Below are 20643 nucleotides of genomic sequence, written 5' to 3' on the forward strand. Positions count from 1 at the left end.
AGCTATTAGTAATAACAAACTTGCATCTCGCTGAAAAGAAATGAAGGGCTTATCCCACAAAAGCAATGACATATTCCCTACTCAAAAGGAGAGCAGGGTTTAGTTTGTGAGGACTGGAGGAGGGCTTGGCTATAGCTTCACTAATGAACTGTTGGTTAATCTGCTGACAAACTTCATGCAAGTTTATAACACAAAGCTATTAGATTTGAATTCATCCTTTTTCCACCTGATTTTTCTCACATCTGTACTTTATCTAGGCTTGACTCATCAAATTGGAAGCTATTAAGCTTAAAGGACAGCACTTCAGACACAGATGTGAGAGAAATGGGTGTCCCTTTGGTTCTTTACTGGAGAAAATATGTGATACTTTATGCCTTTGGCAGAAACCTCACAGGACTCTTCTGCTCCACAGAAAGGACCATTTGTACTCCTGCTTTGTTCTCAGCAGTGCTGTTCAGCAGTGTAAGGGACAGCCATGCTAACAGAAAGCAAGGCGCCACTTCATAGCATTTGACTGCCCTGAGCCAAGAGACAACATCCCCCAACAGCTGTTCTGTATCTTGCGTGGTGATTCACCACTAGGATGGGCTAGATAAACAGTTTTCAGACAAAGGGTGCAAAACTGAGGTAACATGATGATAATGAGTCAAACTCTTTATCTCCAAGAGCAGGAGTGTGATAACTTCTGCCTTACCAGACGGTCCCAGCCTGCATTGCTGAAGAGACTGTCAGGGCCTTGTTTATGTCATTTGTAAAGACAGCAGCTACCAGCCCAAAATCAGAATTGTTGGCTCTCTCTATAACTTCATCCACAGTTTTAAATCTCAGTATTTCTTGAACGGGCCCAAAAATCTGTAAGAAAGACGAATCATTAATTTGTAAAACTACTCCATCAGAGGTATTTATTTCTGTTCTATTTTGCTTTTAAAATAGTCTGTCTTTTCCTGTTTTACTTTCTACAAAGTTTCATAGCAACATTTACAACTGATAAAAGCTGTCTGTAAAACTACATGTATTGCCCAAAACAGCCTTCCTAGTGAAACACATCAATTACTGCCTTTATCCCTTCGAAGTCTGAGACTACAGCAAATGACAAAAATTGAGCTGCTTTATCTATGGTGATGCTGTCATGTGCTCTATGCATCAGCTCTGAAAAGATTTTACTCGTTGTTTTATGGCAGTAATTTTCAGTCTAGAGCTTTTGTCTTAAGTTAAAAAGGAAACAAAATAATGTTTAGGACATTTTTAAATGATTTTGCCCACGTGTGTGAATACCTCCTCCTTGGCAATCCGCATGTCATCTGTTACATTGGAAAACACTGTAGGTTCAATGAAGAAGCCCTTTCTTCCCAGCCCTTTACCCCCACATTCGAGTTTTGCTCCTTCAGTAATGCCGCTTTGAATCAGTTCCAGGATCTTGTTGTATTGTTTTTTATCAATCTGAAAGAGAGAAAAAGCTGTTTGGCTTGCACTTGACAATCAACCCACAATTAGTCTTTTAGGCAAGCCATAGCCCAGACAGTAGACTCATGCATATTTTCCCTGCTGGCTTGAGATGCCAAAGATGTACAAATAGCAAACTTACTTAAGTTCAGGAAGAGAGTTTTTACTAAACAACATTGCTGGCCTGGGTCTGCAAGTGAATATGCGATGACTGAACTCTGTCCTGTTAAGAGTTAAATGCTGCCAGGCAACTTCTGGATTGTAGAGCTGAAGCACTGTTCCTTTACCTGTGGCCCTTGTTCTGTAGTGGGGTCAAAAGGACTCCCTACTACTCTCCTCTTTGCACGTTCTACGCTTCTTCTAACAAACTCTTCATAGATTGATTCTTCCACGTAAATCCTTGAGCCTGCAGTGCAGCATTGACCTTGATTGAAGAAGACCCCCTGGTGAGCTTGTTCCACAGCATAATCCACTACAAAAACAAGATAACATACACTGCTCTTAAACATTACAGACACATCTAATTTTGCATCAGTTTCTGGTATATTGCATAGTGTTACACCTGCAAGAGAAGCATCTGATTCTGTGATTCTCTTGGCCTATATCAGTGACCTATATCAGTGAGGCATTAAAACTACAGGTCAATTATGGAACAATCAAACCATGATTTCTGTTCCACCTTCTTTGGATGTAGAACCAAAGTATCCAGGAGTCAAGCAGGAGAGGAAAATCCAGGCATATTTTCACATTCATAGAATCATAGAATGGCCTGGATTGAAAAAGACCTTAATGATCATCGAGTTTCAACCCCCCTTGCCATAGGCAGGGTCGCCAACCACCAGACCACATCCAGCCTAAAATTCAGAGCTGAATTCTCTCACTGGGTGTAACAGCTGACTAGAAAAGAATATGGGCCATGTGACACTGAATTTATCACTGAAGAGCGATCCTTTCAGCACTGCAATACTTCTGTTATCATCTGCAGCACTTTGGAACACTGTTTAAGGCATAGTCCTTCATGAATTAAACAAAGAAACAATGTTTTACTCTCAGTAAATCTCAACAGAGATGTCTTACTCTGCTTTCAGCATACTCAGGGAAAAAAATTATGTTGGGTGTTCCCTGGACTAAATTCAAGTTTTCCCAGGCAGCTCTATGGAAACTGCAAACAATAGTGGATAGGCCTGATGAACTGATACATCTTTCTCATAGCCAATTCTGGCACAATGAAGGGCTCTAATAACCATTCTTCTCTGATTTCTGTGGATTTTTAATTTTATTCTTTTTTAATATGCACTAAACTTTGACCAGCTCTGTCATGCTTTCTGCTAACTTTTGGCACACAGTGTTCCCCAAACAGAACAAACAGCTCCTTTGGAATGGTGAGCAAATTGTCTGCTGTTCTTAAATAATCAGGGCTTTGAAGTTTGAATTTCAGGTCAAGTGCTGGTGGTTGTAATTATGGGAAGGCCAGAGAGCTTTAGTATGATATATTGTGGAACCGACAGTCCCAAGGAAGACTTTGCTCTTCTCTGTGCCCTGTTAATCCCCTGTGGCCTGCAACTTCTTACCAGGTCTTCAACCTTATTTGGCAGATACAGCAGGTCACAGATAAACTACAGATGTGTGGCAGTTGGAAGCCTTTTGTCCCTCCCCAGGGAAAGACAGAACACAGACCTGCTCCCAGCATATACTATTTTACTGGAAGTGTTCAGATGATCCAATCCGAGTAAGTAGGTTATAGGGACAACTGAGACATGGTACAAGCTGGAGATGGCTAACTGGGGTAAAGGCCTGAACCTGGCTCCAGCTGACAGGAGCCTCTTTGGCCTACCAAGAAACTGTGACTACAAATTAGCTGCCCCAGCTTGGGAAAACTTTCCCATGTAAGAAAGACTTCCACTGAGAGCAGCCAAGCTCTTTCTAGCCTTTCAGACATTGGTAATTTCTGGAAATGAATGTGGGACTGCAACCAGCTCTTGTAATATAGGCTATTCAGAACCATTCTATTTGCTTTTTCTCCTTAAGCAAAAAGACCAAATCTGAAATGTCTATTTCTTAGAGTTGCAAAGTTAGAAAACACAGTAAGTACAGTGTGAAAGGACAGCTCAAAGCAAGGGCTTGTTCATCTTAATGGAGTGATAACTTCAATACCTCCTGCTAATAACTCCTAAACATCAATGCTGTTAACTATTTAATTGCTGATCATTTCAGCAGAAACTTCCAGTCTGTTTTCATCCTGTCCTCATCTGCTGTCCTGAACCTTCCCAGGTGCCAAAAATCCCAGCTGCAGATCAGCCAGTTGCCAAGATCTTCAGCTCCCTGCTGACACTGGCAATGAGGATATTTCAATACACAATTCTTCAATTGTGAAAATGTATAAAATGGAAGTCTTAGTCTATAGCTAACAATTAAAATAGCTTAAAAAGGAATCCTGGACTGATTAGCTACTCAAATTCATTCAAAGCCCCTCCTCTGTATATTGGCTTTGAATCTATCACAGACCACCTTACTGCAGAATTCAGAACAATATGCATGAGACCATGACTGCAATTAACGCCATATCTGTGCTCTTGGTTCTGTTTTGTTCTCTGTGAATCTCTGGGTACAAATGTTTTCTCTTTTCATAAAAAGACCATATCCCCGATCGTTTCTGTAATATTGAAAAGTGCAACTAATTACAGCCGTATTGGCCCATGTCACTTTGTCTAAAAGATAAGCCTTAAGATGATGAAAGGAAAGGAAGCCACAGAAACGTTTAAGAAAAATGTGGAAGTGCTGACTTACAATCAGCATCTGCAAAAATGATGTTTGGGCTTTTCCCACCCAGCTCCAGTGTAACTCTCTTCAAGTTACTCCTTCCAGCTGCTTCTTGGATCAGCTTCCCAACCTGAAAGGAAATGGAGACAAGTTTTACAGGCAGTGCAGTCATACAGTTCACTTTAACAGCCAATGCTGGACGTCACTGGAACACGGCCTTAACTATTCCAGCAAGTTCTTCAGTCCAAACAGATTTTCATCATCAGCATTCCAGCCTTCTTGTTCTAGAATTGGAGAGGGGACAGGGCAAAGCAGAAGGTGTTTGTACCCTTCATCCTTTGGCACCTATGCTAAAATGGCTTGGACTTTATTTTAGGGTCCTTTAGGAGGGTTGAGTTAAATATCTGAAACTGACATAGCTAGAATTATTTCCATCAAAACTACTGGCCTTTATTAAGCATGTTACTATTCATCAGTAATAACTGGCATCACACTTCTTTACGTAGTCCAGGTGTCAGCTATCCAAAGTGATGATTACTATTAGAATTTATTTCACTCTTATTACTTGTGAAGTGCAAGCCAAACTGTTTGTAGGAGAATATTTGCTCTCCAAATTCAGTTTTCAGCACTGAAAGTTTTAAATAATTCGACGGTGAAATCATGATTGAGAATGTATCAGATTCTGAGGAAATCATCAGCCTCTTCTGCAGGATTAGCAGCATACCAAGCAGGGCAAGAAGTTAGAAACGCACCGTCCCAGATCTGACCCTCAGCTGCACCACAGATAATCTTAATACGGGTTGAGGAGGTCAAAAGCACCTTCAAATATTTTGGTAGATTGTGGGGTCAGCTGGAGTAGAATGTAGCCCTGTGAGAAAACGAGCAGCATCAAGTTGCAGATCTCACTAAGGAACATTGGGACCGATAAATGGAGTAGTCTGACAGCTACATGTTTGATGTGTTGTGTGTACCCGGTACAGGGGGCAGTGCAGTTGGAAAGGCAGCAATGCTCCCTGGAAATTCTCTCTTCCCTGCATTAATCAATCGAAAATAGATACACCTTAACTGAGCCTATTTTGTAGCTGATAAAATATCACAAGTATCCCCCAGTGAAGCATGGGATTAAGTGTCTCTTTACCATTTAGAAGCTTGAGGACCTTAACAAGTGATTTCTTTTAACTGCAACATGTTTTAAGGTCATGTGGAGAGTCAGATGTGGTGTGAATCTGCAGTGGGACCCTTCTTTCTGTACCTGTTACTCTCTTCTCTATCTAATTGGATTTCTCAGTTTCCATTTCTAAGGCCAGGAGAGTGGGATTCCCAGCAGTAAGGGGTTAATGGTTGAGAAGTTAAACCTCCTGGAGAACTGAAGTCTGTCTGCTGGAGAAAGGTAAGTCAGCACTAGAGTAATTAGAAAGTAAATGAAACAGAAACCAGGGCCTCCACAGAAAACAAATAAAAAACAGACACAAAAACTGATCAAACAAACACCAAAACACCCAACTAACCAAATGAAAAAAGACACACAAAGCAAAGCAAAAACACCGCAGGGTACTGAAGGAGTTGTCAGCCATTTCATGCACCTTTGTGATGAACTGTTTACCTGGCGATACCACAATTGCGTTTAACTGAGGGTTTAAAAATATATATATAGAAATTACTGTTAAGTTCTTTATCCCTGTACTGATGGAGTGTTGACGTTATCGTGAAATTCCTTGCATATCCCCTTAATTGGAACTGATTTTATTGCTGTTTGACTGACAGCCAGAAGTGAACATGAAAAAGGAAGATCCTTTCTGCCCTCCACCCCCACTACACATCGAGCACATCATCTGCAAATTCCAGCCTCTCAAACTCTGCTGAAAACGTACAGTGGAAAGTGGTGAGAGTGCTGTGTTTATAGCCAGTGCCAGCTAATGCCATTCACACCCGCACTGCCTTGAACCTCCCTCTCTCAAATACCAACAGTCACCTATTTCCCTTCAAGAATCCGCAAAGAGCAGAGCAGACCAAAGCAATCAGAGCTATGTGTCCAGCCCAGCATCCCTCCTCCCCCTTCCAGTGCATTACTTAAATGTCAAAACTGTTCTATCCACATAAATACAGACTTTTAAAGAACTGCACACTAACAAGTGATTGGCAAACATGCAAGTCCAAATATCCTGAGTGGCAAATAGAGGCAACAGTGTTAATTTCAAAAACTGTTGTTCACAGTATTGTTAAAAGAGGGAGGTTAATGTCAAGTTTCCAAATAGAAGCTTAACAGTCCCACTATGTCCTTCTCACCAGAAATGAGTGCAGACATCAGGCTGGTAGGCCTCACGCTGCTCTGCATTTTAGTTCACCGTGCTTCTATTGTACCCTGTGTACACAGGTTGAAAAGTCTTAGGGAGGGCACCAGAGCTGTGATTATTTAGTGACAAAGAGTGCCTTTTGTAACTGAGCTTCTCTATAAAGAGAAAGACAGCATGAAAGGGATAAGTGATAGTGTTCCAATCTGTATGGTCTTTCAATACATGCTTCCTGCGGTGTCTCTCAGCTCTATCTGTGAGCTCCCAATAGGCAGAACAGCCTTGCAAAGGAACACTGGAAGAGAGGACTCTCCCACAGATAATGGAGCTGTGTGGTTATCCAGCAGGAATGTTGGCAGAGAAAACCGCGACTCCCCATCTTTGTTTTGAATAGGCTTCAAGATTGATATCAGGAGTATCCCTGGATAGCTTGTGAAGTACCATAACCTTGAAAGCTGCATGGAGGGTGAGGCAGATGTAATTTGGCCCATTTGAAAGAAAACAATTTGTTACTCAGAACAACGATGACAAGAAAGATGATTAAGGAAACACTCTGGAGCACCCCTGTGCAAAACAACTTCTTGAAGTCTAGTTTCTGGACTGTGAAGCGTGAAGCTGGGTACTGAGAGTGCACTGAGACACACAGTGTCGCTTCTTTCTCTGCTCAGTGTCTCCTTCAAGAGGATGTTCATGCAGTCATTTAAAATACTTCTCTGCAGAAATTCAAAGAAGTCTGTTGATGTTCTCTTCATTTTCTGTTTCGAGACAAAATATCATCTCAGGTGTTTTTGCCTGTTAAAACAGTGCAAGACTGACTAGTCAAAAGCAAACCTCCCAGGTTTGTGATACTTCCCCTACAGTTTTGAGAGAACCTCTGGCTTCACCTCTGCTCTCAGCCTCCTCTGGTCACATGTTAAATATTAGAGAACACCTGAGTCAAAGGGAGTCCAGCTGAACAACAGATAGACAATTCTCTTGCACGCTGCATGACAGTGAAGGTAAGAATGCACACGAATCTCTGTAAACTAAAATATTCCATTAACAGTGAAAACAGATGGAAGAAATATACCTCATCAGTTACTTCAGCATCCCAAGTAACTGGTTTGCTGACCTTTGCTATTATAGCTGTCCAGGGATACTGGGAGAACATCTGAAGAATCTAAGTGTTGTAAGTTACAGGAGATGAATAAAGTCCAAGGGAGATGGTATGGTCAGATGGTAGAATTTTTTCCTGTTTTCTGGAATCACAAAGTTTTCTCTCTCCAGTGACAGAGATGCAAATCATCATTATTTTGGCAAACTTTTAAAACCACGCTTCTGCTTCATCTTTGGCTTTTTATTATTCTGTTCTTTTTAATCCAGACTGCATGGAAAATCTCCCTGACATGCATTTCAGGACCAAGATATTTGGGATGTGTCTCCAGATTCAGCAAAGATAAATGCATTTTGAAATACTGACATGAAGAAGAGCAGCTTTACTTGGCTGTGCAATGCCCTGCGTGAGAGGCAGCCCTGAAAAAAGCACAATGAATCGTGCAGCACAAGTGAAAAGGGGATCCCAGACAAAAATCCCCAGAAGGAATCCTAAGCTATAAATGGTTTATTTGTTCCTTGGATAAATACTGGTCCCATGGAAGTCTGTGGCCAAACTCCTGTTGACTTTGAGGGGGGTTATGCATCACCCCATCTGTTTCAGTTTTAAGAAGTGTTTTTTGTAGGCTGCAGTCATCCAAGGACAGTTCCCTAAGTTCTACCAAAATCACCAAGGAAGGAAAAAGGAAAGGACTTCAGGAAGCTCAACCTTTCCAAGATACAATGAAGCCAGAGCAAGAATAAATAATAATGTGGCCTCTTTAAATTCTTGTTTCAAACGAGGCATGTCTGTAGTTCTGTAAGCTCACAGACTTCTCAAAAGAGGACAAATCACCTTTAGGATTCTTGTTGTTAAAAGCCGAAAATTCCAGGATGTAATTCTTCATGATGTCCAGAACCAGCATGATGTTCTATGATCCAGGACAGCTTACACAACTTGTGCAGTAGGTAGACATTCTGTCTACGTCGTGCATTGTGACATTCATCTCACTTCGGAAATGAAAGGAGATTCCTGCTGAGTAAATTAGAATCAGTGGTAATACAGCTGTTAGCTACAAACATTTGTTTGGCATGAATCAATCTCAACTCTCCTGTAGTTTGCTTTGATGGTCTCTCTTGTATCTTGTTGACTAACGATGAGATCATTCTTTGTTAATCTAAGTGCATAAAGAAAACATTCTGCCAAGCAGAATGCAGGGGTTTTTGTTTTGTTTTTAATGTTGTTTATAAACCTTTTGTTTACACAGGCATCAAGAACAATTTATTGGATATTTATTTGGGTTACTTTACAGAAGTGGATGAACACAGACCTAAATCCTATCTTTAATCTGTCTGCATTTTAATGGGTGGTAGTTTGAACAAAGTGGAAACCAGCCACTTAAGATAAATTTCTGGTTGGCCGGGGCTTCAAATGTTTTGTGTGCTATCTATGATTCTCATCTTGAGAGCGTTTAACAACTGGAGAGAGTTGCGAGCAGCTCTGATTTGGAGGTAACACATTTGTTTCTGAACAGAAGTTATTAGAACTCATTCAGCTTTTGCAACAATTTTTTTATTAAATCCAGACAGTCCCTTAAATGCTTTTGTTTTGTTTTGTTTTTCCAGCTGCATGGCTTCTTAAACTTTGTAATAATCTCTAATCTTAGGCCTCAAACAGGTTATACATAACTATTTCATGCGCCTCAGGAACTTAAAGGGACCCAGATTTTGCTCAAGTGGAGCACACACGTACAGGCATGGCCATACAGCTCACAGCAGTCAAAGTAACCAAGACTCTGCATTCACAATTCTGAGTGGAAATAAAGGCATATGAGGAGTGAAGCAGCATCTGAAAATGTATTTTCCCTGCCACTTGTTGGTCTTTTCCCTTTTGCTACTTAGCAAAATGGCTTTCATACAGTAAGAAGGTAGCAGAAAAACAAAGAACATCTCTGCATTTGTTACTATGTGTAAAAACAGTCCTCTCATTTAACTCTAGGGAAATAGAAGAGACCTGCGTAACTTCTCCTTTACTTCCAAGCCCTGCAGCCCAAGAGCAGACACATGGGTAAACCAGACATCCAGAGCTGGCATCTATTCTGAAGCTCAGAAAATGGAAAGGACTTAAGTAAATTGTAGCTCATAAGTCCTGCAGAAGAATTACATTTTTAAAGGAACTTTGAAGAACTGCATGGTACACTGAAGAAGCTGAAGAAGTCAGAGTAAAATTCATAGGCACTACAGTGAATAACAGGGATAGTACAGGAGATGGCTGAGCTTTGCCAAACTACCCACAAGGTCCTGGCAGGCAAGAATTTCACCCTACAACTAAGGACTAGAAAGATCAAGGAGGAGACGTACAGTCAGAGGCAACAGGATGCTGAATTGTGTATGATCTTTCAAGAAAAGGTAAGAAAGGAGTGAGAGCCAGTGCTGACACCGTCAGATTGGCTGGCATGAAGGTTGTTTCTGGCAGTTTAATTTTCATGTGATCGTGGAAGATGAGGAAAAAGATGTGTCAGTGATGCCTGAGACTGCCATAATTAAGGAGTCTCGTGGATCAGCCCTGGTTCTATGTAACATTACAGTAAAAAGCTGCTAAAGAATATGAATCAAAGCAAGCAGAGAAGCCAAGAAAGCTACTGAAATTTAAGGAGACACAATATTTTTAGGCTTACTTCCTTACTCAGTTTGATTTTCTTTCTTTCAGTGCAACAGCTGTTGAACTGAAATTCTTAGCTGACTGGGTTGGGTGCCTACAGAATCCTTCCTAATGAGCTGTGCAGTGATGCGCTACGGGATACAGAGAGGAAGTGATCCATGGGAGGGTATTTCACAAGGAGGAGTCTAAGGTAAGAAAGACATGGAAGACCACTGTTCTGATGTATGTAGCTAACCCATAAAAGGCACTGCTAGGAGGAAAGAAGGGAGTGGAATCAAGCAGTGATGGAACCACAGGAAATAGGTGTTATGTGATAACTATTTTTCACATATTATTTGGGAAGAGTGAATGAAAAGTAAATAGTGGTACTTAATTTTTAAAGTGTTAAAGAATCTGAGAAAAGAAACAGAGACGAGGAGCTCCATCCAAACACAACTTTTCTTTTTCTGGTCAGTTAGTTTTCTCCTTAGACTTACTGATCTCCTTAGAAGCAAACAGTTTCCATCAGTGCTGGAAACACATACTGTAAATGCATACAGTTCAAAAACAGTGAAATTTTGGGCTCCTTCCTACAATAATATGAAGGCAAATCTTGAAGGGGATGCAAGGATGGCCACTGGTAGCTATTAGATACAACTGTCCACATATACTTTCAGGCTCAGGAAGGATTTAAAGTACTGATTACCAAAGGTTATGAGGGAAAAGCATCACTCTACACATGCTTTGTTCCTCTATAAGCAGTCTGTTCCTGGTTATGTTTTGAGATAAGGTACTAGGCTGGATGGGTCTTTGGTGTGGCTGTGTCAGGCTTTATTGAGATAAGGTCATGAACTTGGCCTTCTTGCTGTTATTTCTTTTGTATGTGGGTTGGAATCAATACATCTTGTAAAACATTAGCATTAATATTATTTGTAGGAAGAGCAGCCCTTAAATAAACTCTTCAGAACACAATGATGCTTTTTTACAGGCAAATGGTGACTTTTCAATAGTCACAAAGACATACTCGAAAGGTAAAACATTTATATGCTTTTCTGAAAGAACTCTATGGTAAACTTGAGAAAAACAACACAAAAAAACCCCACCGCTTCAGACATCTAAACTTGAATATCTTCAGTATTGCCCTGATAGATTTTTCTATTAACCCTTTCATGTTGAAAGTATGAACTGCCTTAACTAGCACCCAGACAGAAGGGGGAAGCAGAAGTTAGTATCATTCCATTTATATCTCTGATGGCTATCAGAAGTTCTCATTGCTGGAAAGTACTATTGACATACTTAGGAAATACCAGAGACACAAGATATCTGCATTATTATTTCACTAGAAATTGAAAACTACCTTGGAGAAGTCACACACTCTACAACTCAGCTCATATCACAGCACTGTTTTTCAACTGTACAGTGTTGACTTGCTGTTACAAAAATTCAGTGTTACAGGAAATCAGAAACAATATGGTACAGTTTACACTAACTCTGCGTTAAAACGTTCCATCTGTTCTTGCTTTTGGTTCTTAGAGAATGGCTTTTTCATCTCTGTAATGCTTTTCACTTCCTATTAGTAAGGCTTTTAAAGGTAGGCACTGAGTTAGTATAAAACCCACAGCTTTCGAGTTTAAACGCCTATTAAAACTAAAGCTGTCTGGAACTACAATAAAAATTTATTTTGGCTACAAAAGACAACTTTGAAACCTAACCCATCTGTATTTTTTTCTCCTCCAAACAGGGCAACATCCTGTATCATAGCATATTTAACTTAAATAGAGACCGCATATCTTTATGAAAACAATTGTTTCAACTTAATTTATGGGGGGTAATCAGCTCATATTAAGGCTTTCAGTACTCCAGGATGCTAATATAAATTGGTTACAGAACATGTAATAACCACAGTAATTCCTCCAAATCATCTGAAATCTGCTGTTGCTGTTGACTTAGTACATAACCTGCCTATGCTGTAATGTAAATTTGCCATAAAAATTCATGTGCAGTGGCACGCAGTAATTGCAAGTTAACTGTCTGTGCAAATTAGGCATACAGCCAAAGTTACATTTTACTGATAGTCTGCACTCATGTGCAATGATTTCCAAACAATTACAGGATCATTCCACCAAAATTATTTATTTGTAGGAGTTGAACCAGTGTTTGCAAGTCCTGGGCACACCAGGGAGGCATGCACACGTATCTAGAGGGCTGTTCAATCAGTCAGATTATTGACTCACTGTGAAGTGCAGCATCCCTGTGATACATACAGCCTGCAACTGCCACGAGTGGGAGTCAAACATATCAAAGAGAGCCTGAATCCCTGGGGTTGAGCTCCCCCCATAGAATAGTTTGACAGATTTTGCATTGAAAAGGGCCTGTTTTTAGCACCCTCTAAATATAACCAGCCCTGAAACTCCCACAGAGATTCCTTTCTGTCTGCCTTCAGAGGATGAGATAAGGCTCCCTCTCCTTTGACTTCAGTCTGGAGTACCTCTATCATCCCCCCCAACCCTGATAACAGCTGGCTTTGCACACATTTGAGAGCAAGGCATGATCTGAGTTGAGGGATTCATTTCTCTTTCTGTAGATTACAACCTTCTTCATCTCAACCTCCTTTGTAACATCTGCATCTTAGAATCAGTGCAAGACATTTTGGCATCCGGGAGGCAATTGGCTCCCTTCACCTCCTGGCCAGTTTTTTTCCCCATCATTTTGGGAGCAGATAGCTTGGACAATTTCCTTTTTACCCTGCAATTCTTCCTTTTTAGACCTTCTCTTTCTCAGTACACTTGAATGCAGCATCAAAGCTGAAGTGTATTTGCCCGTTTACTCTCTTCCTTTCCCTGTTTCCCCACATATGCCAAGATACACAAATTGTGGATGCTAAAGCAGAATTTATGTATGTTGTGATATACACTGGATGTTCTGCTTACTTGCATGTGATTCACATCCTCATAAGCCCACAGGAAATCCCAGCAATGTTTTTCTAGCCGTATCTCCTGTGCTGAGGTGCTGGGCACAGCAGGGGCTGGAGGAAAAGAGCTGTTTCTGCTTTGGATATAATGCAGTATATAAGATTAGATGAGAAGGACTGGCCAATATTATTAAAATGTATCTCTTTTACTCTGTGACTGTGAGAAATGCAACGCAAGGACTTAAATCACATTTTATAGTAGCATACCTGGGAACGCTCTTACCTCAGTGGACCCAGTAAACGCAATTTTATCAATGCCCACATGAGATGCTATTGCTGCACCAACAATCGGACCAAATCCTGGCAAAATATTGACAACTCCTGGTGGAAAGCCAGCCTGCCAAAACAGGAACAGATGAAGGGAAGTGTGATTTATGAAACCTGACAGAGCATGTTAAACCAGGCATGTGCCAGTAGCTCCTTCTCCATACGGAGAGACAGAGACATTTTTCCTGTCAATTATTCTTACCTCCTTGATGAGGGCTCCCATATAGAGAGCACTGAGTGGTGTTTGTTCTGCTGGTTTAATAACTACTGTATTGCCACAGCACAGAGCCGGAGCGATCTTCCATGCAAACATCAGCAGGGGGAAGTTCCACTGTAGGAAAAAATAAAAGTTGATGGAAAAATATTGCAGTGGTGTTTTGTTTTCAAGATGTCAAGCTGCTACCTCACTTATTTCTCAGGCCTATCCTCCACATAAATCTTTCCCAGCACAAAGCAAGGATTTTTTTAATCACTGCCATTAAGAAAGTGACAACAGTGACCTTCTAGTTCTTTCTCTTCAGTTCAAAGAAATCCAAACCCCACATGCAATCTTCACAGAAGAATCCTCTGTTATCTGTTCACTTTTTTATTCACTGCTTTTTATTTCTCTTACTTTTTTGCAGCTGGCATTTTTAATTCCTCACAACAAATAGTTCTTCCTTTCATTTCTTGCACACATCCTAAGACGTAAGAGATGTGCTCAAATTATACAATCACTAAATGATGGAATTGTGACAAAATATGAATATAAATGTTAGCACCGGGTTGAAGTATTTCACTAATACCTTTTCTTAAAAACTAGTCTGCAGTTTACATGAAAGGCAAGAAAAGGGCGGAAAAAAAGTTGAGAGAAACTGCTGAAATAGAAAGTCAGTATCATGATTAATTTCAACTTCATTTAACTGCAGCAGCAGATGTAGTGAATTGAATTAATGTGACAAACTGTGGGTAAAGATAAGAGTATAAAGTGTTTCACTTTCCAAATTAAGGCCTGATCCTAACAGGTTAAGTGGACGGTCCCAGTGATTTCAGTGGAAATGCCAGAGTAGTAAGATAACCGCATTTGCAGAATCACTTATAGAGGCATATAATAATCTCCTTTGGAAAGAAAATAGAAAGTATCAGTCAGCCACTGGCCAGAGCATGTTACTGCCTGATGCATATCAGCTGCCACTCTCATGGACATTTCTCTAGCCCCTGGCTAGCTTGAAAAAATACACAACTGTCTTCCCATCACTGAACACCCAATTTTTTACTCCCTCAGTTGTTTATAAACTCCGGAGACAAAGTGATGTTTTAATTCCATCTCCAGTATATAAACCTAGGAGGGGAGCTATTGGGCCAACAGCGTGCTGACAGCCTGCACTTGTAATGCTATTGCCCGGAGAGCTCTGACAATCTTTATAGGGTAGTATGTAGCCCTGTTTATGCTAAAAAGCTGCCAAAGAGAATATGTTTTGATGTAAGCTAGGATATGAAAGAGGATGAGGAGTTTAGTGCTAGACTTGCTGTTTAATTTTATTTTTGTAATAACATATTTGCTGGTGTAACAGCTAAGTTGCTGCTGCACGCAGCAGCCCTGGGGCTGTACTGAGACTGGTAGCTGTGTAGGAAATATGTAACAGATTAGCAGTAGTGTTAGAGTAGATGTGCATGACAGCCATCTTGAAGTTTTGTAGGAGAAACGGGCGAAAATGAACAAGTGTGGTAGACGGCTGAGTACCTTGAACAAAGAGTTTTACAGATCTAAACTAAATAAATCCTGCCTGGCCAAGTTTCTTCAGCAGATCTGTCAGTTACGCTCAGGGAGACAATCCTATGAGATGTCAGGCAACTCTGGGGTTAGATGTTGAGGCTGCTGGTTTGCAAATGCTCTATCCATGTGCTGGGCCGAACAGTGGGCACAGAGGTAGGTGTGAAAGCATTTATAAGGATGACTTGAAAGTCAAGATGGGATAACGTGGGTGTGTTTGCAGGATGGGTGTAGCCACGGGCTCTCTGATTTTCGGCAGAGTGCTAAACACAATAGCCATCCCCTAAACACATGAAATGACAAGAAATTTGGATAGATAGAGAAAAAAGGCTTAGCACTGTTAAAATAATCTCTTCTGGCTTCTCCTCTTTTAATGGAAATGCTGTGTGTTGCTGTTTAGTGGTTTTGTGGTTATGAACAAAATGAAAAACATCAACAGAACTTTCAGAGAATGTCTTGATCAGCTCCCCAGTGCTCAGTCAGGGGAAAAAGCTCCCATACAGTATTTTAATAGCTATATACAAGCCCCCCATTGAAATTTCTGCCAAAGCCAGTTAACTAGTTCTGAAAACATTCTCTTTTCAGCGTAATTCCCATGTTGCGTTCAGCAAGAGTGTGTTAAGGATGTATGTTGGAGTGTAGGGGCAGTATGAGATTTGATAAAATGTTGTGTTTCTCTCTCATATAACAACTAAAATAAACATTTAATGTCTCTTATTAGCTACACAAGGTTAACTGTAATAATATGTCTCCTGGAGTTTCTTCTTCTCCTCCAGCCTTCTAAAAGGAAAGAATAGAATTAAAATGCATCACATTCTCCCAGGAACTGAGGAGCCTCTTAAATCACAGTAAAAACTAAATAAATAAAAAGACTGCCACAGCAAAGCATCAATTTTCCATAAGTTGTGTGAACATCCATAACCGCTGCCAGCTTATTAACACTGTGTTTTGCTTTGCTTGTTTTAATCATGAGAATTCTATGACTTGAGAACTTAACTCCTAATAACAGAGCCTAAACCCTATTAGCATGTTCAAATAAGCATTTGCAGGGAGGCTGTTAAAGATATGTCAACAATATGAGCTCAGCTTTTTTCGTAATGGAAAACACACATAGCTGAGGACCATGTTTTATGTGTCTTTAAAGAGAGCTGGTTCAAATGAAAATAAATAGAAGGCGCTAGTAGAGATACTCACAGGGATGATCTGTCCACACACTCCGATGGGTTCATGTCTTGTAAACGTAAAATAATCTCCATCTGAAACAGATGAGCATGGTTACTCTCAAGTGCAGTTTGACTTGGCAGAACAAAAAAAAAAATAGAGGGAAAAAAGCTCTAAGGATCAGCCTTTGATGGCAGTAAAAGAAATAAAGAACTCATGGAAATGTTTTTTTCATGAGCCAGCATGGGAAACCTAGGTTCAGGAGCAATCTAATTGTTCTTTCTGTGGAACAAAGGAAACAGGCATCGCATCAGAAAGTAACCAGCTTTGCTCCTTGGGAAAGAAGACAAGCTGTACAGCACAAAAAAGGGCAGCAGCAAGGAAGACAGTTACTGGTCTCTGCTGATTTCAGGGTGAGCCAAGTGGAGAGTCAAAAGACAGTTACCTGAAAGGACTGACAGAATAAAGTTATATATACAAGCAGATGTGGGAAAAATAAAGTAGCATACTTCTTGTTCATCTTCCATCGAAGACAAGGGGAGTTTAAAGTAGTGGAATGGTATATCACAGTGTGCAGATTCGGAATGAAGATGGCAGGTCTGTGACTGATGTGTCTGAGCGTCATTCACTGCAGAACTCAACACTAAGGAGAATACAGCACTCGCTGCAGTACTGTGCTGATAGCTGACTTGTAGAACAAAGCCCCTATCAGACGTGGCCTCGAGCTAAACATGCAGTCAATTTAAGTTTACAGGGAGAAGCTGAATGCAGCTGGAAAACAAGACAACAGAGAATCAGAAGTTTTCACAAACCTTTTGGTCAAGTAGAGGAGAAGAAATCAAGGGACAAAGCAGATGGAAAACTGGAAATTCTGAGTTTTTCTCACTGGTCTTTGACAGAAAAAGGAATATGTACTAATCCAAAGATGCAGGAAAAGCAGATTGCAGACTCAGAATGAGCAGTTGTGGGTGGTTTGAGGGAAATATTTAACTTTCTGATCTGGTAGTTGTTTTTGAGGTCCTGATTGAACAAAAATGGCAAAAAACAGTACACAGGGGTGAGATGTATCATTAGTTAAAGTGAGTGCTGTTATGCTGTATCTGCAGTCCTTAACTAAAGAAAGCACTGCTGAGCACAGGGCAGCTTGAGTCAGGTCATGAAATAAACAGATCTGTGATTTGGGGTCAGGCCTGTGGTCTGTGAAAACCTTTCACATGGCCTGACTTGCTTATAGCAGCAGGTCTCTGTGCTGGCTCATTTTGCACAGCTGGTATAAGTGATTACCATGGGGCCTGATGGAGCTCATGCTCTGACAGAGTTGCATGGTGGTTGCTGCTTCAGCCCTCACTAAGGTTATGTATACTGTAATATGACGCATCTTTCTTACCCATTAATAAACAGCAGGAAAACAATGTCCTGTGTCTGAGGACTAACCATCAGCTTTGTTAGCTTTGTTACTGTGCTTGGCCTGCACCCACACAAAGTACAGTTTAGTCTACTTTTGCACCTAAAATGGTTCTTGTAGCTGTATGAAGTAGCTCAGGCTCAAAGCACCTCTGAACTCAGATCAAATGTTTTTCAGTGAGGCTACAGCTAAAGGAAGGGTAAAGGCACAGGCTTTAAACAGCAGGGCTACAAAGATGATGAGAGATGGGAGTCAAGTGGATGGGGACAGGACTAGATGATCTCCAGAGGTCTCTCTTCCTACCCCTACAATTCTCTGACAGGATGAATATGCACCTAGGCCAACAGTGCTTGGTCATCTAGAAAAAAAAATCTGTATGTAAAAAAATCATTTCAACTAATTAAGTATTTTGTAGAACAATGAGAAGGTTACTTGGTATCCTGTCAGGGAAGAGGATTTAACAGGACAGAAAATGATGAGGGGGAGAAAGGGAATAGGAGAAGGAATGAATTGTAGTGTTTTCACTCCTGTTGTAACTGTACAGGTGAAGACCTGACATCGTGATGGAGTACATTTTGGGAACCTGCTGCTGTTCTCCGCTCTCATGTGATGACAATAAATTAACCCATAAAGTCTCTTGGGTTTATGTAAAGACTTCAACTTGGATTTGATTAGAAATAGCTTATGTTCAGGTCTGCTAATTTTTGTACATCTACTTCACAGAATTTACTCAGCAGATTTCAGAGATTCAGATTTCAGAGCTAGAGTAGCGACTACATCAGCAAGGGGCCAGAAAGAGAGCAATGATGAGACAGGCAACAGTAGTGTGTAACCTAAACAAGGAACAGAACAGAGGGAATAGAGAAAGGAGTTTCATTTCAGGTAAGGGAGAAGGAAAACAGTTTCCTTTGTGTCAACAAAATGTCACTGCACCATTTTGATCTCCAGACTCTAAAAAATGTCCCTGTGGGGATGAAAATGGTCGTTGAACAAACTGACATGATCTGTATGGTTTTATAAGTTATCTCTTCCAGATGCTAGCAGTGGTTTACATACTATAAGAAAACTCATCAAGTGAGACAGAAGTAAAGTAGGAGTAAAAAATAATATAGAGGCAAAATCGTCTAAGTGCTCAAGAGGCACATACATAAAAGAGTCAGTTAAAAATACCAGCTCGTATGTGGTATTACTGTGAGAGGTGGATGGTGACAACAGTAACACAGCTATGTTAGCACTGTATTGACTTCAAATTGTCACTCCATAATCACTGCCACATGTCTGTGTGCTTCACAGCACAAAGTTACAGATAAACTGAATCTGGTTACCAAGTCAGACAAATTGTCCTTCCAACAAATGTGGGCAGAACTTTCTTTTCTGAAAGCAACAGCTCCCATGCAGAGCTGCTCGTCCTGCTCTCTTCCACCAGACTGCAGACAGTTGCTTTTTTGGACACCTACTTCCAAGTTCATCATCCACAGACTTATTATTAAGACAAGATTGTTGAGATTTCTTTCTAACAATAATAATTTGTGAGCGTACATGCCTTCAAGTTACTCAGATGCTTCTGGACAAGCCAGATATATATCTAAGAGCAGCCTATTCCATTAATGTAAAATAAGCTGTTACCATGGAAAAGAAACTCAAGTTTGATGAAGTGAATCACTTTTTTTTCTGAACAGTGAGCATTGAAAGCTTCCTATGCGCAGAAATGAAATGGAAGACTTTTAAAACTCTCTAGAGTTCTAAGATTAGTGCATATGACTTGTGCTACTGACACTTAGTCTATGATGCTATAACTGACTGTAAGGGAAACTGTTGATCACAGCCGGAACCTCTGATTAACCATCTGAGGCAAGCAATAAGTCAGCTGTGGGAGCACAGGTGAAGGTAATTCAGCTGTGTTCCTGAAAGGGATGGAGCTTGACTCCACCTCTCCTAGATCCCATTTAAGGGCTGACCACCACTAAGGTAGCATCTCCTTCAGGAGATTGCTCCTTTGTGGAGTTTTTGTGGTGAGCCTCAACATTGGTGAGCATCCATCTTGACTGAAAGCCTCAGCACTGGTGAGTCAAGTCTTTTCTTTGATACCCTGTGGCTATTTACTCTGTAATTACAACTGTATACTTTTATTATTCCAACTATGCACTGATCTTTGTTACTCTCAGCCTTCTACTAGCTGGCAGCTGTAAGGACATTGCTTGAGAGGGTTCTGATAGTCTGATTCCACATCCAATCTGAACATTTATTCTAAAAGGTTTATTTTTCATTATTTTAATATTCTCAGCTGATGTGAATTGCCATTCTTTAGCCTTCATTGATATTGGTGGAGCCAAATCAATTTGCAACTACTTAATTCCTGGACCAAAGATTCTTAAAGAGAAATTAAGCCCCACTTACCCAGGGATCTCGCTCTGGAGCAGCAATATGTTCCACAGGTGAGTCTGTTCATATTTCTATCAGGATTCTCCATCATGGATAATTTATTTGCATAGCAATCATAATACAGTCACATGCTGTATACAGTAGCACACAGCACACAAGTGTGAGGAGACCAGAGTTGGTTCTTTAAGTTACATCATACTGTATGTTGTATATAAAGATACATTTTCACTTGCATTCAGTTTATTAGTTTAACAACTTCTAGTCTAGCCTCATTCTGTTTTAATTTAAATTATCATGTCTTAACAAATGGGAGCAAGCAAAGGTCAGTCTGAAGCTTTTAGCGGTTTTGGGACAAAAAGGAATGTGACTGTAAAAAAACCACTTCTGTTTTCTACTTAGTTATCACTTACCTGTTGTTATTTTGGAGGAAAATAAACCCTCAACAGAAACAGATGAAAGATTGGGAAGTTTCAGGTTTATTAACTCTCTATGTAGAAA

At 40.4% G+C, this 20643-nt stretch overlaps 1 protein-coding gene across 2 annotated transcripts in view; it reads right to left on the reverse strand.

The window, feature by feature from the left end:
- The window catches only part of ALDH1A2 (aldehyde dehydrogenase 1 family member A2), a 55204-nt gene that overhangs the window by 5504 nt on the left and 29057 nt on the right, over window positions 1-20643 (reverse strand). For both annotated transcript variants that reach the window (XM_032446797.2, XM_015872431.3), the window contains exons 5-11: window positions 16392-16453; window positions 13647-13775; window positions 13401-13514; window positions 4231-4333; window positions 1731-1915; window positions 1276-1440; window positions 695-852 (exon numbers count right to left, since the gene is read on the reverse strand). In XM_032446797.2, the coding sequence (XP_032302688.2) occupies window positions 695-852; window positions 1276-1440; window positions 1731-1915; window positions 4231-4333; window positions 13401-13514; window positions 13647-13775; window positions 16392-16453 (916 nt within the window). The remainder of the gene's footprint in view (window positions 1-694; window positions 853-1275; window positions 1441-1730; window positions 1916-4230; window positions 4334-13400; window positions 13515-13646; window positions 13776-16391; window positions 16454-20643) is intronic.

Source organism: Coturnix japonica, chromosome 14, assembly GCF_054131305.1.
Source record: "Coturnix japonica strain WE chromosome 14, WE-NBRP24, whole genome shotgun sequence".
NCBI lineage: Eukaryota > Metazoa > Chordata > Aves > Galliformes > Phasianidae > Coturnix > Coturnix japonica.